Source organism: Perca flavescens, chromosome 2 (genome assembly GCF_004354835.1).
Source record: "Perca flavescens isolate YP-PL-M2 chromosome 2, PFLA_1.0, whole genome shotgun sequence".
NCBI classification, from domain to species: domain Eukaryota; kingdom Metazoa; phylum Chordata; class Actinopteri; order Perciformes; family Percidae; genus Perca; species Perca flavescens.
The window spans coordinates 31,731,396-31,749,665 of NC_041332.1; the positions used below are offsets into that span (position 1 = coordinate 31,731,396).

The 18,270-nt window shown below is 39.4% G+C and overlaps 1 protein-coding gene across 2 annotated transcripts; it reads left to right on the forward strand.

Moving 5' to 3' along the window:
- The first annotated feature begins 5,143 nt into the window (after positions 1-5,143).
- LOC114567870 (aldehyde dehydrogenase family 9 member A1) lies at positions 5,144-13,664 on the forward strand. 2 transcript variants are annotated; one of them, XM_028597055.1, is made up of 12 exons: positions 5,144-5,226; positions 5,466-5,632; positions 6,392-6,537; positions 6,896-7,025; positions 7,123-7,257; positions 7,394-7,590; positions 8,682-8,822; positions 9,291-9,479; positions 10,877-10,964; positions 11,234-11,375; positions 12,014-12,126; positions 13,000-13,664. In XM_028597055.1, the coding sequence occupies exons 2-12, from the start codon at positions 5,491-5,493 to the stop codon at positions 13,092-13,094; spliced, it is 1,518 nt and encodes a 505-aa protein (XP_028452856.1). In that variant the 5' UTR covers positions 5,144-5,226; positions 5,466-5,490; the 3' UTR covers positions 13,095-13,664. The 2 variants fall into 2 exon arrangements, with proteins under 2 accessions (XP_028452856.1, XP_028452864.1); XM_028597063.1 differs by lacking the exon at positions 5,144-5,226 and adding an exon at positions 5,235-5,370.
- The last annotated feature ends 4,606 nt before the right edge of the window (positions 13,665-18,270 follow it).

Genomic DNA, 18,270 nt, shown 5'->3' on the forward strand with positions numbered 1-18,270 from the left:
CTGCCACTTTTCTCGTTTGAAAGCCATGATGTCTCTCTCTCATGGGTGGGCCAAATTCTCTGGGCGGGCAAAGCAGAGAAAGGGGAGGTAACCTTGCTTGTTATGACCTCATAACAAGCAGATTCCAAAACGGCTTATCTGAGCTTTCATTTTCTCAAAGGCAGAGCAGGATATCCACGGCTCGGTTTACACCTATCGCCATTTATAGCCACTGGGGGACCATAGACAGGCTGGGGGAACTCATATTAATGTTAAAAAACCTCATCAAGTGAAATTTTCTGGCCATGGGACCTTTTAGTGTAATCTTTAATCAGGTATGTGCTGATGGTGAGGTGGGCTGTAAGCTAAATCACATTTCCTTTAGCCATATAATAATATGTCAAAAAAGTAAGGATTTAATATGTCGAAAGAAAAGTCATAGTATAGTATGCTGAAAAAAATCATAAGAAATCATAGTATATATACTATGATTTTTCAACATACTTCTTGAAATAACATACTTCTCGAAAAAAAGTCATAGTATAGTATGTCAAAAAAAGTAATAAAAAGTCATAGTATAGTATGTCAAAAAAAGTAAGGGTTTAGTATGTCGAAAAAAAGTCATAGTATTGTATGTTGAAAAAAATCATAAAAAATCATAACATTTCATTTCTTTTAACAGTGTTAAAAGTGGACACATTGTTAGACACAAACATTTCACTGGCACTACTCCACCTAGGAATTTTAAGCACAATTCTCAGTGCATCATTGTAAGCCACTTGAAGTTTTTTCATTTTCGACTCTAAAATTACACCACAGGTGGGCAGTATACAGTGGAGTGCAATAGGTTTTGAAGAGTGAGATTTTAACATCAGGGGTGCACATGTGGAATTTGTGTACCAGCATATTTGCCCGCCCATACAGTTTTCCACACTGTCGCTGCACATTATCATCATCACAAAGGTCATCTCTTATCACATGTCCCAGATATTTAACTTTCTTTACAACCTCTAGTGGTTCACCTGCCAATGAGAAAGAAGGATAGACACACTTCATATCCTCCTTGGTTCTGGCAATCAGTACCACACTCTTCATAGAGTTAAATATTATATCAAACATTTATCCATATTGAGAACATATTCTAAGAAGTTGCTGCAGGTCAGCACTAGAGGGAGACAGTACCACCAAATTATCAGCATAAAGCATATGATTAATGAGACTATCCCCCACCAAGCAGCCAGTTCTACAGTCCTTTAACTCCCTAGATAAATCATCCATGTACAGATTGAATAGCAGCGGAGACAGAATTCCACCCTGCCGCACTCCATTGGAGACATAGAAGGGGGTTGACAAACTCATCCCCCACCTGACTTGCATAGTTTGGTGAGAGTACCAGAACTGCAGTATCCTGATTAAATTCATAGTATAGTATGTCGAAAAAAAATACTAAAACGTCATAGTGTAGTATGTCAAAAAAAGTCCTAAAAGGTCATAGTATAGCATGTTGAAAAAAGTCATAAAAAGTCATAGTATTGTATGTCAAAAAATGTCATAGTATAGCATGTTGAAAAGTATGGTATGTCGAAAAAAGCCATAAAAAAAAGTTTGTATAGTATGTCAAAAAAAGTCATAAAAAGCCTTAGTATAGTATGTCAAAAAAAGTAATAAAACTCATAGTATAGTATGTTGAAAAAAAATTACAAAAAGTCATAGTATAGTGACTGACTTTGCACTGCCACTAAATGGCCAAATATGGCTCCACGTTAAATTGGCTCACCAGTGAAATTGAAACCTGATTTGCATACTACAGCTCCTCCCCTTTCCATTGATGCCCAGCATGTCCATATCTACCCTAACCTGACTCCGCCAGATGGATTGCTTCGCATTTGCTCAGCATATCCATCTGGGAACTTTCCGTTGGAGAACTTTTGGGAAGGGGAGGAAATACTGGTTAGCTGATTGAATGAACCATCTGTTTATCACCTATGTTGGTGATAGACGGGCCAAATCAACCAATCAGATCCACGAAGCGTATGAAAATACAACCACAAGCCCGCCCCTGCTGCTGCAGGCAAAGCATAGCTCGTTAGCTCAGCATGCAAGCAACATGTCGGTAAAGGAGATTTGCCGTTTGTGTAACGAAAATTTTGGAATAAAAGGCACCTTTTCAGGTTCCCGGTCCATATTCCAAAAGAAGGATCCAAGAGAAAAAAAGCATTAGCGAGCGGCTAACAGAATTAGGGCTACCGCTGTCTGAAAATACTGGTTAGCTGATTGGATAAACCATCTGTGTATCACCACCTAACCCACCTCAAAACCAACGCTGATTGGCCCGGTCGTTTGGCTAACGGCTCCAAATTTTCTCTGCCTCAAGATGCCAGACTGATCTGTGAGCAGAAAACTGGAGCTCGCAAGATCAGGACGGTCTCACGAGGTTATATCTACCCTGGATTTATGGAGAAAACCCACCTCAAACGAAATCTGGATTTTGACGATTATATTGCTAAAGTGCCTGAAATCAGAATTTTCCCAATTCTATTGCTAAAGTGCCTGACTTTGCACTGCCCCCAAACATTCAAATATTGCTCCACGTTAAATTTAAAAGGTGATTTGCATACTACAGCTCCTCCCTTTTCCATTGATTCCCAGCATGTCCATATCTACCCTGGAATTATGGAGAAAACCCAGCACCGACAAGATCTGGATTTTGACTATTCTATTGCTAAAGTGCCTGACATTGCACTGGCCCCAAATGGCCAAATGTGGCTCACTAGTGACATTGAAACCTGATTCACATACTGCAGCTCCTCCCCTTTCCATTGATGCCCAGCATGTCCATATCTACCCTGGATTTTTGGAAAAAACCCACCTCCAACGAAATCTGGATTTTGACGATTATATTGCTAAAGTGCCTGACTTTGCACTGCCCCCAAATGGCCAAATATTGGTTAAACAGAGAAATTGAAAAGGTGATTCACATACTACAGCTTTCCCCCTCCCATTGATGCCCAGCATGTCCATAGCTACCCTATAATTAAGGACGATTCTGTTGCTAAAGTGCCTGACTTTGCATCGCCCCCAAATGGCCAAATATTGCTCCCTGTTAAACGTAAAAGGTGATTTGGATATTACAGCTCCTCCCCTTTCCATTGATTGGTTCATATCTAACCTGGAATTATGGAGAAAACCCAGTGCCAACGAAATCTGGATTTTGACTATTCTATTGCTAAAGTGCCTGACTTTGTACTGCCCCCAAAAGGCCAAATATTGCTCCACGTTAAATTTAAAAGGTTATTTGCATACTACAGCTCCTCCCCTTTCCATTGATGCCCAGCATGTCCATATCTACCATCTAACCATAACCCTGGAATTATGGAGAAAACCCAGCTCCAGAGAAATCAAGGTTTTGCCGAATAGATTGCTAAGGTGCCTGACTTTGCACTGCCTCTAAATGGCCATATGGCTCAACAATTAATTTGAAACCTGATTCACATAATACAGGTCCTCAGCGACCCACTGATGCCCAGCATGTCTATACACAAAAAGTAACAAAACTGTCATATTGTACGGTGAACCTTTTGAAGAATAATGTATATTAATTGTGTCTCATTGTAATGTTATATAGTTTAATCATCCCCCTCGGCATTTTTTTTATTGTTATTAAGCATATTTTTTATTTATTTATATACTTATTACATAGGCGGAGTTTGACATTCGAGCCAGGGGGGGGCAAAAAAAACTCATTGTAGCAACTGAGACCTGGGGAACACAGCACGATCACATATGGACAAAACAAACATGCTAAATAAACATAGGTTTATAACCTAACCATAACCACTGAAAACTGTCAAATGTGGTGATGATTGATCGTTGTTTAGGTATATTAAACCACGTTAAGCTTTTTCATGTTAGGACTTATAAAGCCCATGAGAACCGTTGGGAGTCAACCAACAGCTGCTCCGCTGCCCTGCTGAAAATGTGAAGCAGAAACGCTAAATGTCAGATAACGTCCATAATAATTGGACTTTGGGTTCTATTTTTGACAGTTTCCGTGGTTATGAGGAGCAATATTAGAGAGAAATTTGGTAATCATTGGTCATTGTTTACGTACATTAAACCTGACCTGCGCGAAAGAAAAAAAAACGTATGCGTCATTGTACCCAGCACTTCTGGAAATGTACCTCCGAATGTGTCTCTGTCCCCAGCACATTTCAAACCAAACTGACGCCCGTGGGCACGGCTGTGTTGGAGCACAATAGATAGACGGTGGCAGAATGCCCCGACACTTAAATTCAACTAACATGTAGGTTAACAGTGAACAATCAGTGTTGGACCTCCAGTCTGTTGAGGTGCCTCTCCAAACGCAGAAACCAAGCGCAATCGCACCATAAAACGTTAAGACACGTTAAGAAAAAATATCAGTATTTTGCCGTAATCCAATGACATGAAAACAAGTATTCCACAGCGATCAGTGGATTCACAAACAGAGTCACGGTGTATCCAGCAAGGCCTATACGCGCGTCACATTCACCAGTCAGCTCCAAACAGGTGAACGAGGTGAACTTCGCCGTTTAAACAAAGTGGAATAAAACGTCTACACAAAACGCGCATTCAATTAGTAAGCTGACAGGAAATGTATATACATGGCATTTAGGCAACCTTTATTGTAACGTTGGCACGGTGAGGTGTCCCGACTAGTGCAACAAATTATTGTTTTTTGCGTCCTGCATATGCGTCGACAATGGTCTCAGGTGAGAGGCAGAGCCCTGAAAAAATATTATTTTTACTAAAGCAGTATATGAAATCAGATGTATTACCTATCCCCATTTAGTTGTTTTGTGTTTTTAAAGTATTTATAAAATATCTGGTTATGTCAGAAGTAATTATTCCACTCATTTTTGAAACAATGCAATTACCCGTTTCAACTACCAGGGGGCATTGCTCTAGCCTCGTGAGACCGTCCTGATCTCCCGAGCTCCAGTTTTCCATATGCCGAGCAAATGCGAAGCAATCATACTGTCTATGGAAGCTCCCCCTGCCCCCCGCAAACTCCGCGCATGACTTATTCTAGTTTCTCTGGAGCATTCTTTTGTACGTGTCTGAAATGTTATTTGCATGTATTTTTTTGCAATAAAGTTGTAAAAAAAAAAAAAAAAAAAAAAAAAAAAAAAACGCCATCATTATTTATGTCACCTCCCAGTCAAAGCAAAGAACCCATTCCACTCCGTCTGCCGAAGTACACAAACGGTAAGGTAGTCTACAGCCATTATTTTCTGAGTAGTATGACTTAGCTACGGATGCTCTCCTGCGCTGCTTTCCCAGTGCCAGTTAAGCTAGGTGCCTTTGTGTCAGCTTCTCACTGCGAGCAGTTAGGAGGGTAGGAGACATATGGTAGGAGAGAGCAGTGTGCTTCACTTGTCCTAAATATTATTCTGCCCAGTCAATGTCAACATCGTTGCCGTTAATTCCCTATTCCCCTGTTGCAGGTCCTCTCTCTTTGTCTCTTTAAAAATGGCTCAGTCAGTTCTCGACACCATGCCCGGAGCCGCGACAGGAGCCGTGCTGCTCACAGACCCCCTGAATTTCTGGGGTGGGAAGCGAGTGAAGCCCAGGCAGGAGAAAAACGCAGAGCCCGTGTTTGAACCTGCGACTGGTAAATATAGCACACCACCGTGTTATGCACCCTAAATTATGCTTCATAGCTTAACTCATAATAAATGACATTATATTTGTGAAAAAAGTTAAAGCCCATGCAGTTTAACCCATGTGTTGTCTTCCCTTCAACCATGAAAAAAGCTTTTTTTCAGTTTTCTCAGCATATTTATTGCTTTTTTTGACGTTAAGTCACGTTTTTCCGACGTGTCACTTTGACAATGTTTCAGTCGCTTTTTTTGACGTTTTCTTTTTTTAGTGCTTTTTCGTAGTTTTTGTTGTTTTCTTCCGGTGTTTTTGACCGGTCGCAAATCTACTACTTCTTTGTTGGGGTGAAGTCACTTAGGGGCGTTTTTTAGTACATCAAGTGCTGTCCTGAGGTGCTGATCACTGGAAATACACTTGAAAGTATGAAAAGTGTTGCACACTCTGGCTCCATATGCATTTCATTATTATTATTTTGGGGGCTTTTTGCCTTTAATTGATAGAACAGCTATCTAACAGGAAAGAGGGGGGGGAGATGACATGCAGCAAAGGGCTGCGGGTTGGAATTGAACCCACTGCAATAAACAATGAGCCCGTACATGGGTTGCATGCTCCACCAGCTACAAAGGCGCTCCCAGGCTCCCATCAGGCCAAATGTATTTAGAACCAGATTGTGCAACACTTTTTTTTTTTTTTTTTTTTTTTTTTTTTTTTTTTCTTACTTTCTTGTCTTGGGAGCTCAGCCAGACTGTAACCTGTTGATGTTCATGTGCAGGCCGTGTCTTGTGTCAGATGGTACCCTGTGGCGCTGAGGAGGTGGAGGAGGCCGTAGAGAGCGCCCACACTGCCTACCTAAAATGGAGCAAGATGGCAGGCATGGAGAGGGCTCGGGTGATGTTAGAGGCTGCCCGCCTTATCAGGGTGAGATGGTCAAGCTGTGTCACCAAAACCATCTAGTCTGGAAACCAGCAAGTCTGATTTCAGTGTTGCGTAACATAAATTGCAGACCGTTGCAAGCATGCAGTAAGACACTAGTTATTCATTAAAACCACAGGCATGCCCCCCCCTTTCTACTGCTGGCCTACATTTGCACAAAATAAATCTTTTGTGTGTCTGTGTGGCTTCTTGGATGTCACGCGGCTTAGGATTTTAACCTCAATTTGTCAGTTATTGTATAATACCCTATATACATGTATAACAGCAGAGTATCTTTTTAAATAGTTTTGTTAAAGTTTGCATTTACGATCTTTTTTTCTTCTTGTGTGCTCAATAAAAATAGGAAAGAAGGGAGAAGATTGCAAAGTTGGAAACGATCAACAATGGCAAGTCCATCACTGAAACACTGGTGGATATCGATATTTCCTGGCAGGCCATTGAGTACTATGCTGGCCTGGCTGGTACACTTGCAGGTGGGTGCACTCAAACCTTGTTTTTTTGTCAAGTGTGATTTCCAAAAGTTCCAAAACTTTGTGTTTTTAAAGTTGCGTTGTGTTTTATTCATCGAAGGCCAGCACGTCCAGCTGCCTGGTGGATCATTTGCGTACACGCGGAGGGAGCCCCTTGGTGTGTGTGTAGGAATCGGTGCGTTTAATTACCCCTTCCAGATCGCTGCATGGAAATCTGCTCCTGCTCTGGCATGTGGTGAGTGTGTAACCATGTGTATTTCCACATTATTATGAGATTTTAGATCATTCTTCCGCCTGTTTGTCCAGGTGTGTCTCTTGTTTACCCTAAACATAAACTGCTGTGCAGACCATAACTTTCCGGTTGTGTTTAGGTAATGCCATTGTATTTAAGCCCTCTCCAATGACTCCTGTGACTGCCGTGATTCTGGCTGAGATCTACAAAGAGGCAGGAGTACCCGATGGGCTCTTCTGTGTGGTTCAAGGTGGAGCAGACACTGGCACTTTGCTCTGCCATCACCCAAAGGTGGCCAAAGTTTCTTTCACTGGCAGTGTGGCAACCGGCAAAAAGGTCAGTGCTATGAATTTTATCATGTTATTTAACTAAACTGAAGAGAACAAGTGTGCCCTAGCAACAGTCACAGTATACAGCATACAAATTGATTCCTAAACAAAATGGTCCTTCTATTTAAAGGACCATGCCAGTGTTTTTGCCTGTTTTAACCCAACTTGGATAGACTAGAAAACTGCTTGATTATAGCTTGTGGAAAAAGAATTTCACTCCGATCCAATTCAGTGGTTAGTTCAGATGAATTTGATCCACTGCGCTGGGGAGGAAGGAGCTCATAAGAAGCTGTAGGATTCTCTCTGACCACAATTCCAGTTCCTGGCCAGGGTTTTATATAAAGTTTACAGGAAACAACAGAATAAACAAAAAGCTGAGAAGACCTTCAACTCACAAGTCTGTCTAAGTAGATTTGCATAAACTCAATACCATCTATTCCAACTAATCAAAAGTGCTTTGATTAGCTAAGGTGTGCATCTCTGTTGTTGGAGCCAACCTGGGCTTCAAACAAAAGGTCTCACTCAGTGATCAAATGAAATGTTAACACTAACGGGGCATTCGATCCGTCGATTTTCCGCAGGCTAGTTCGGCGGGAGGGAGGGGGAGTGTCAATGAAACGGCCCATTTGTGTGATTTCATGTTGTGTTCTTAAACCCCCCCCCCCAACAAAGAACAAGTAGACTTTATATTCACAATTACTGTTTTCAGATCGCTTATAGATTTTGACATTTCCGACTGCACTTAAAGGCAGCTTTATTTCGAGAGAGAGAGAACAAGAAATGACAAGCGGGATATAGTGAGTGCTTTGTTGTTACAGGAAACATTCAGCTATTCCACAAACTCCCGGGCAGTTCAGTGCTTGTGTTTAGCTTTTTTTCCTAGACTGCATTTATTATTGTTATGCATGATTGTTATATCCTAGTCAAATGATTGGAAACCAGTGGATACATGGGAAGAAGGAAAACTCTGTTCAAAGTATAAAAATAGTGGCAATGGACAGTGTAATGCAGTGATTTTAAGTTGTACTCTTAAAGCATGCTCTTTAACTGCTCTACAAAGCCCATTGTTAATGCCTGGTGGGTTCTCTCTGCCCTCAGGTCATGGAAATGTCTGCAAAGGGGGTGAAGCAGGTGACTCTGGAGCTTGGAGGGAAATCTCCCCTCCTGATCTTCAAAGACTGTGAGCTGGAAAACGCAGTGAAGGGAGCACTCATGGCCAACTTCCTGACACAGGGACAGGTGAGGCAGTTGTATTATTTATGCACTGTGTTGTAGGGCTGTGTGATTAATCAAATTTGTAATCGCGATTGAGATTTTGGCTCCTAATGAACGTAAAAACAATGTAATCGAAAAATAAATATTTGCCCTTTTACGTTTTGCAAGTAAAGTCTTATTTTGTCTGGTGTTCTGAATGGAAAAAACAAAGTATGAAGGGAAATTTCACACTTCAAGCTGTTTTCATTGTTTATTTGTTTAACCATTTCAGTTTTTATTCAAGTAAAAAAACCAAAATGCAACATCTTTTTCAAAAGTCAATGAGTAATCTTGTTAGATAATCATGATTTCAATATTGACCAAAATAATTGTGATTATGATCATTTTTTTTCCCATAATGGAGCAGGCCTATATGTTTATGATGTCAAGCTCGCCCTGATCAAATCCTTTCTTTGTCAGCGCTTGACAGCTTAAACATTTCTGTTTGGATAGGTTTGCTGCAATGGGACCAGAGTGTATGTGCAAAGAGAGATCATGCCCCAGTTCCTGGAAGAAGTGGTGAAGAGGACCAAGGCCATCTCTGTGGGGGACCCCCTGTTGGACGGCACCCGCATGGGAGCACTGATCAGCAAGCCCCAACTGGAGAAAGTGCTGGGCTTTGTCAATCAGGCCAAGAAAGAGGTGTGTTTATAACCCTTGGATGATTTAGATTGGAGTAGCCTTTAATTGAGCAAATGTGGAGATTGATATGAAGGTTAGTCAGCTGTGATGGCACCACCAGTACTTTCACTAGACCGCAAAGCAGTTCAGTCAGGAGAGACTTCATTAAAGGGTAACTACCGTTATTTTTGTTTTTGTTTTTTTTTTTCTTCTCAACCCTATTTTCCCATGTTTTTGTGTCGAAGTGACTGATGGGAACAACAGTCTTTGACATTGGTCCAGTATTAAGCGAGATCGCTGCAGTCAGTAGATCTGGGTACTGAACGTCGATACTTTTATGGTATCAAAAAAAATCCTATGAGTTTTCTCCATAATTCCAGGTTACATATGGACATGCTCGGCATCAATGGAAAGGGGAGGAGCTGCAGTATGCAAATCACCTTTGAAATTTAACGTGGAGCAATATTTGGCTATTTGGGGGCAGTGCAATGTCCGGCACTTTTAGGGCTGGGTACCGAACGTCAATACTTTTATGGTATCGAAAAAAATGCTCCAATCCTATGAGTATCGAAAAATTCTCTTTCGGTGCCAAATTTCGGTTCCAAATTTTTTTTTTTTGCACACTTTTATTAATGTTACTCTGAGTGAGCAGTTTTACCAGAATTTTTGTATCGAAACTGAGGTATCGAAATTAGCACCGGATCGAAAGATTCTGAACGATACCCAGCCCTAGCAGTCGGACAGCGGCGAAACAAGCTACAATGTAAGTTAATAGGGCAATGGTCCAGCTTGTATTTACCTTCACAAAAGTGCTTGTTTTACCGAGAAAGTCGACAGAAACAAAATAAAACTATGAAAAGCTGTTTTTGGTCATCTTTCCACTTTTCCAACCATCACAACTCTAGTTTTGGTTGAAATAAACACATAGTTTACCAGTACATGTGAAAATATGTTTGCTCGATACACGCTAAAATTATTGCTTTTTTTTTTTTTTTTTAATGGAGTCTGGTGGGTTTAGCGCTATAGACCTCAGAGCTGTTTCTGGTTAAACAAGTATCAAAGAGGTTTTAAAGGTCTATCTCTAAAGGGATCCTTTAATATTCTACATGTCTGACAACATTATGTAACCTGAGTGTCAGTGGCAAAACGAGCACTTTTGTGAAGCTGGACAATTGCCCTATTAACTTACTTGGATGTAATGATGTGATTGGCTCATGCAAAACGTGGCGAAATTTGTTTAGACGAAAGAGTGAACACCCACAGTCAGCTGATTTAGGTTGGGAAAGCGAGAGAGAGATGAGAATGAAAAAGCATGGAAGTCTTCCTGAATGAACTTCGCTGAGCTTTATTTATATGAAGGTTCATTCTCCTTATTAGTTCTCAGAGTTATTTGACTAATAGGTGTGTGTTTTTTCCAGGGAGCCAAAGTGCTTTGTGGAGGAGAGCCATTCGTCCCCAGTGACCCCAAATTGAAAGGGGGGTACTTCATGTCACCCTGTGTACTCGGTAGGATGTCTTAATTTCTTGTAACACTCAGCTGTACCCACTCTAGAACTGCAAAGATGAATCAATTAGTTGTCAACTATTAAATTAATCACCAACAATTTTGATAATCGATTCTATCGATCTATCTGATCCACATTTTTATAGACCAAACAACTAATAGACAATGAAAATAAGCTACTAATGCTATACCATCACATAATCGGTCTGCTTTTACTCCGCGCGTCCCAGTATGCACCATTTGTTACAGCCAGTCCCTTCTCCTGTCACAGATAACTGCAGAGATGACATGACCTGTGTGAAGGAGGAGATTTTCGGCCCAGTCATGTCTGTGCTGCCATTCGACACGGAGGAAGAAGTGATCCAAAGGGCCAACAACACCACATTCGGACTGGCCTCTGGAGTCTTCACCAGGTCTGAGTGCACCCAGGGGACACTCGAGTTTGTCATGACTCAGCAGTCTGTTGCAATTACTGATTAACTATGCTGACACTTTGCTCAGGAAGATAATGAGGATGTTGCATTCCATTGGCTGCTGTTCAGAGTTTCCACAAAACAGCCAATAAACATGTTGCAATTGCCAAGTGGAATTCATTGCACAATAGTATTCTCTGTGTGTAGAGGGCAGATGAAGCTGTGTGATCAAGTTGCATAAAGACTTGACTATGGCTGGGTATCACCAATAGTTTCCTGATTCAATTCGATTCTGATTCACCATGTCCCGTTTAGATTCTATATCAACTAGGCTAGGGAAACTTCAGTTACAATATCAATTTTCTTGGATATAAAAGAGATTCTCAGAGTTAATGCTGCAAATTGTAAAAGCAAGAATAAACCCTCAAATATTTTTTTCATAATGCACCATGTTAATTAAGAATTGACCCTGAAAAAGTGTGTTTTTAAAGTTGTTTTTTTACTTACACATCCATGGTGAAAAAGCATTTAATAAAAGATTGATTTCTAGATTTTATGAGTCGATATCCAATCACTCAAAGATCGATTTTGTTTTTTTGTGCTTAATCTGAAGTCTGTTCCTTTCCTCTTCCTTGCAGGGACATTTCTCGAGCCCATCGTGTGGCTGAGAAAATGGAGGCAGGGACCTGCTTCATCAACAACTACAACGTCAGCCCTGTGGAAGTGCCATTTGGAGGATACAAGATGTCAGGTATGGTGTATTTTTATTTATATTTTTTTAAGGTTACAGTTTTTCTTGATTGCTAAGACACATTTCTTGAAACCCTTACCCATTTTCTCAACACTGTACACACAAAACCAAATTCTCAAACTATATTCACAAAACACCTGACTCTGCTGGCAAAATCAAACCGTGCTTTCAGACCATACACAGAGCCATTCAATAACTAAACCCTAGAGAGCATTCTTTGGTTTAGACATTACCTCAGAAAATTCCAGAACACAATGTTGTAGACAGAAAGATAAAGTTTACAGTATTTCCTACATTAGACACATTTTGCTTGTACAGTGAATATCTTCTACACACAAGTACTAAAATATTGAATGTCTGTATATTAGGCACTTGTAGAACAATACAGTAGTCTAACTGCAAAAGGCCAAAAAACAAAATGAAAAGCACATGACTGTACAATAAAAACATTTGTGAAACCGCAAAATCAAAGTTATGTGTGCGTCTGTTTGCTGCATATCTTCCCCCCCTCTCTCTTCCCCGTTTCCTGTCTACAGTTGTCCTGTCTATTAAAGGCTAAAATGCCCCAAAAAGTATCTTTAAGAAAAGTGCATCCCATTGTGAAATGCGTTTTACCAAGTGAGAATGTATTTAGAGTTTTGCAAAAAGAGTGATTGATTCGACAAATGGGTTTAGCCCACTGAGCATTTGGTTTAGAGAATGGGGTTTAGTGTTTTAGCAATTCAGGAAAACCAAAATGGTCAGAATGATGCATTCATTGTATTGGATTGTATTGCAGTGATCGACCCAAGTTTTCTTTCTCCTGAATGAAAGTGGAGTGAATGTCTGTCTAAAATAGACAGTGTTAACATGATCTCTACTGTGCTTCTCCAGGCTTTGGCAGAGAGAACGGCCAGGTAACAATCGAGTACTACTCCCAGCTGAAGACTGTGGTTGTGGAAATGGGCGACGTCGAGAACTACTTCTAAACTCCTCTCGCCAAGTTTATACTGCTGTGCCACAACTGAGAATTCACTTTACCTTGTAGTCATGTGCTATGCACCAGACAGTGGCGCAGGCGGGATTCAATTTCATAGCACTGGGTGAACGTGTTTCAGGATGTTTGGTTGATTGTTCACACAGAACAATGTCCAGTGCATTGTATAACTTTGGCTGCAGAGATCCATTTATTTAGTTTTATAAACACATGCGGTGATATCCCACTTATGGGTAAAGTTTTCACATAAACCACTCAAAACAATACAGAAGACACTAATTAAACAAATAAAGTGCATTTATTTCTATTAGAAGTGTCACAAGGTCTCGCAGAAGAAGAAACTATGCATGCACAGTGCTCAAATGAACACAAACCTTGGTGTTAAACTAACTGCTTATTAAAGATGAAGACAACATGCTGGTGTTTGATGTGTCTACAACCGGGAGCCTTAATTAAAAAATCTGTGTGTAGTGAACTGTGACTCAGCACTAATCAGTCGGTGTCAGATGTTTATGCCAACTAATGCCTTTTTATCCAAATAAAATGCTTTAGCTACAAAGTCTCTCTTCCTGGTTGCTTCTGAAAAAAAGATGAATTAAGGTTGAAGATGAATTACTACCACTTCTTTAGTAACAGACAAAGAAATTTGTACTAAGCCTGTGTAATGGTCAAATTTGTACAAATATCCAAAAGCTGATAATAACAATAATTGTTGGTAATGTGTGACATTTCTGTACAATATTATTTCACCTGTTGTATTATAACTGATGCTTTGTGAATATGCAGGTGTGCCATACCCAGGTCTGCTCATCAGTACTGAGCAAGTATTGCTTAACATTTATTACCTGTCCTGATTTTTTTAATTTTTAAAAAAAAAATTTTTTTTAACCTTGTACTGTTAGTGATAACCATTTTATCAATCATCAACATTCATCTACATGTATACATATATGATGGTTAGTTGCAGCTGTATCTCAGTCTCCTCTAAAAAAAACTCTACTGGTGTTGACACATCGACCGGAAATAATGAAGACTCCAAACAGCATTCATCTGATTTAGAAACCACAGTCCTGCCTGATATCAGTTCAACAGAAATGCACTTCAACGTACAAATAAAGACGAGAAAATTCGATATATTCCAATACAAGCCACCTCTGCCTGTATGCAGATATACACTGAGTACAGCACACTGGGAAAACAGACGGATCAGATGGACAGAGAGACGGTCAACCTGGACATGGATCACTTGGTGTTGGTGCTGTTGAGCTCAGCTAGGACTCTGCTTTAAAGATGATGCATTATTATTCAAATGTTTGTTATGAATCTTTAAACCAGAGAACAAACACCAGCATCAAGTTTTTTATTCTATTCTTTTATTAATCAATTATTAATCTATTATTTAACATCCAATCAGTGTGTTTAAGAGAAGATACAACTAGAGCTGCACAATCTATTTTTTTATCGTCATGGCAATATCACGTGGCATAATAAACATTTGGCAAAAGACACTCAGAGATTTTTTCGTGTTAGTTGAAAGAAAATATCATTAGAGAGCTGCACTTTAAAATGTAACTGCCATTCTTTTTTAGTGGTGCCTTTTAAATTCAATTCAATGTTCAATTTGTTTTATAATTCAATAAGCAAATTTGTTGTATTTAAGCAGAATACTGAAAGCAGCTGAACTGAGTACACTTTAATGTTTGTTTATTTATTGCAAGTAATTTTATCGCATATTTTCCTCATATCCTGCAGCCTTAGATACAAATCTTGATCTGGATCTTGGATCTTTGTTGATCCCAAGGGAATTATTGCAGCAGTTGCAGTGCAAAGTGGGAAGAGTGCTATTATAAAGTAAAAAGTACAATAACAATGCCAATTAGTGATGGTTCGTTCGCGAATGAGTCGGCTCTAAGAACCGGCTCTTGTAGGTGAACGACGGGAGCTGACTCGCATATCCGAAGAGCCGACTCTATTTTTAAAAATATAGCCTATAGAAATTAAATCATTATGTAATAATGAAATAATGAGTGAATTTTATTTTATTTTAAGTGATTGACTAATTCAAAGAACAAAAAAATAATTATATAGGCACACATTAGTTTTGACTGTCTGATAAGCCTCACATTATGTTCCTGTCAATCATACACAAGGTGTCAACCAATTATACGGCATGAGGGAGGGGCCGAGCCAACACACACACACACACACACACTGTCAAACTTGGAGGAGAGGACAGAGGAGAGGATAAACTTTTCTTTAATATGGGTTCTATTATGTTGTTCAGATTCAGATTGTATTTGTTTTGAATGTTGTTTCTATACATTAAAAAGTTGTAATTTAAATGCAAATGTTTAATAGTATTCTTTTTTCATAACAAATCAATGCATTTTTAAAGAAATTGTGAGACATTGTGAATATGATTTCATTTAATAATTTAATTAGAATTGTTTTTACTCCTATCATAGTCAAAACATTAATTTTTTTAAAGAGCCGTTTGTGAGCCAAAAGAGCCAGCTCTTTTCAGTGAGCTGAGTCAAACGAGCCAGCTCACGAAAAAGAGCTGGAATGCCCATCACTAATGCCAATATCTAATAATATTATACTTTTGCTACATTGCCCTGCAGAGCTCCATAATACAGCCGCAATTAAACAACATGTATTTCCTTTATAGAGCAAACATGAGAAAATGGCTCCATCTAGTGGAAAATAGTAAATAAATACAGTTTTGTAGACAGGATTGTAGACTGAAAGCCTGATATAATAGAATGCATGATTTTATGCTGTAATGGGTGTGGGATCATAAGTTATGGTTTTAATGGGACATGTCTGTCCTTTATGCTGCAGTAGGTAACTATACTAGGCTCTCACTATATCCTAACAATAGCACATGAGACAGATAATCTGTGAACAAATCTTGTTCCTCTGCCTCCTCCTGGTGCTCCCAGTGGCATAGAGTTCAACAGTGTGGTTCTGGAAGTAAAAATCCTATTCATTTTGTGAAACAAATATGTATGCCCCTGTTGAAGCCACAAATCCAAATGAATTCAACCTTGTTTTAAGAAAAACATGTTTTATTTGCGATATTATGAAGAACTACCTACAATCCTTACGGTAACAGCGACATCTCTGATTGGTGGAGCTCGCTGTTACCATTGAAATCTATGTACCTTTGCCTTTTTTGCCGTTTTCAAAATGTTCTTTTGCACTAAATCAAATGTTTCATGGTCATGATTCATCTTCTATCTGGTTGGCTTAGTTTCTTTACAATCTTTATATAAGCATTTTCTGAAACGTCAGTAGAGATATTGACTGTGGAAAATCACTTCAGGAACCAGAGGCGTTCAAAAAGTGGGCAGTCACTGTTGAGCTCTACAGTATTTAAAAGTTTCCACTTGAAACAACCAATCAGAGCTGAGGAGTCTCTAACAGAGTGCCAATGACTGCTCGGGAACTGTGGTTAAACCATAGACTGTAAAAAATGACGGACATAGCATTAGTGACGTAACCCAGACGTTTTGAAGCCGGCAGTTTGCATTTTCTCTTTCGCCATCTTGGTATTTTGAAAGGGCCATATTTGGACAAGAGGGCGAAGCTTGGGAGGATGATGTGGCTAAGCCAGTGTCTTCTTCGCTGTGTTGGTTTAGGAGCCGCTAAACCAGAACCAAATGGTTCATGGAGACAAAATCAGACATCTAAGATGCGTCCAAACTCCCTTTCACCGTATTCACATTTTAACAGCTGTTGACTAAAACCTGTGAGCTCATATAGCTCATATAGCTCATATAGCTCATATAGCGTAGAAGTGCGGCATAGACAATACCAGCTCAACACTTTGCTCTCTTTCATACACTTCCTCCTCTAGTTGTCCTAACTATGAGATATTAAGTCCTAGTGATGAGATATTAAGTTATAACAAGTCCTAATTATGCAATATTAAGTCTTAATTATGAGATGTTATAATAATATCCCCTTTATTTATGCAGGGAGGTCCAGTTAAGAGCAATCTCTCATTTCCAATGACGCCCTGAATACATGCCATATAAAATTGCAATACATATCAAATTACTGAACATAGTAATTAATATGCAATATACAGTTGCAATACACAGTACACACATAAAACAATTACAGAACTCAAAGTGCACATGAACATTCACTCATAAAGAAGACATTTAAAGTGATTAAATTGAATCAGGCTGTTCAATTTCATTGGAATCTGCAGGTTATTCCATTTATACGAAGCATGATACTCAACTATTACATTCTAATTATGAGATATTGAGTCATAATTGAGTTCTAATGGTTAGAGATTAATTATGAGGTATTCAGTTTTAATTATGACATATTAAGTCCTAATTATGAGAACATGAATCCTAATTACTAGATATTAAGTCCTAATTATGAGACATTAAGTCCTAATTATGAGATTATAAATCCCAATTATGAGATTTTAAGTCATATTAAGTCCTATTTATGAGATATTGTAAAGATCCAATGAGGATAAGTGCAGTCACAGTTTCGGTGGGAGTGTTGTGCCAAGCTCAGTGTGCGAGTCAGGCCTCACCACCTCTGTAAAGCCCAAAGCATGTAAACAAAGTCATCACATTCCCAACACAACAACACAACTCACCCTTCTTTAAGAAATACATTTGGTGGATCCAACTCTCAATTGTGTAAATGTCTTGACACATAGTTTGCTCATGTCTGCTGCCTTTTTACTGCTCTTATGTAGATACACAGTGAGGAATCGGCTGCTGAATCATGATCCGCACTATATTTCCTAAAACAAGTTCGAAGGAAATGAGCCACTGTTTTGTCCATGCTTTAAAAAGGAGAGCATTTCACTTTTCATCTCCAATAGTATTCAGTATTGTTTAGGTCACATTCCTTTCATTTTTATGACTCACAAAGCACTATTTTAGTCTTCACAGCAAAGCATGTCATTATAAAAACAAGCCAAAGTAATTAGTTATACAGTAGTGCAACACATTGCTCAATCACTTTTACTACCTTAATGGCCCATGTTTTTACTCCATCCAATGAGCCCTGGGCTGTTTTTCCTGTACCGTCTAAACAGGGTGCCTGTCCTGGGCTGAATAACGGCCCCTTCCACTTTGTTGGAACTTGTCGATTGACGCTATGAGTCAGACAAAGCTAATGCATAAACT

Excerpts from the sequence above, each read along its gene's own strand:
- LOC114567870 (XM_028597055.1), top strand. The coding sequence starts at position 5,491 with ATGGCTCAGTCAGTTCTCGACACCATGCCCGGAGCCGCGACAGGAGCC. Across the intron at positions 7,026-7,122 it reads CCTGGCTGGTACACTTGCAG|GCCAGCACGTCCAGCTGCCT; the intron begins GTGGGTGCACTC and ends TATTCATCGAAG. Across the intron at positions 7,258-7,393 it reads TGCTCCTGCTCTGGCATGTG|GTAATGCCATTGTATTTAAG; the intron begins GTGAGTGTGTAA and ends GGTTGTGTTTAG.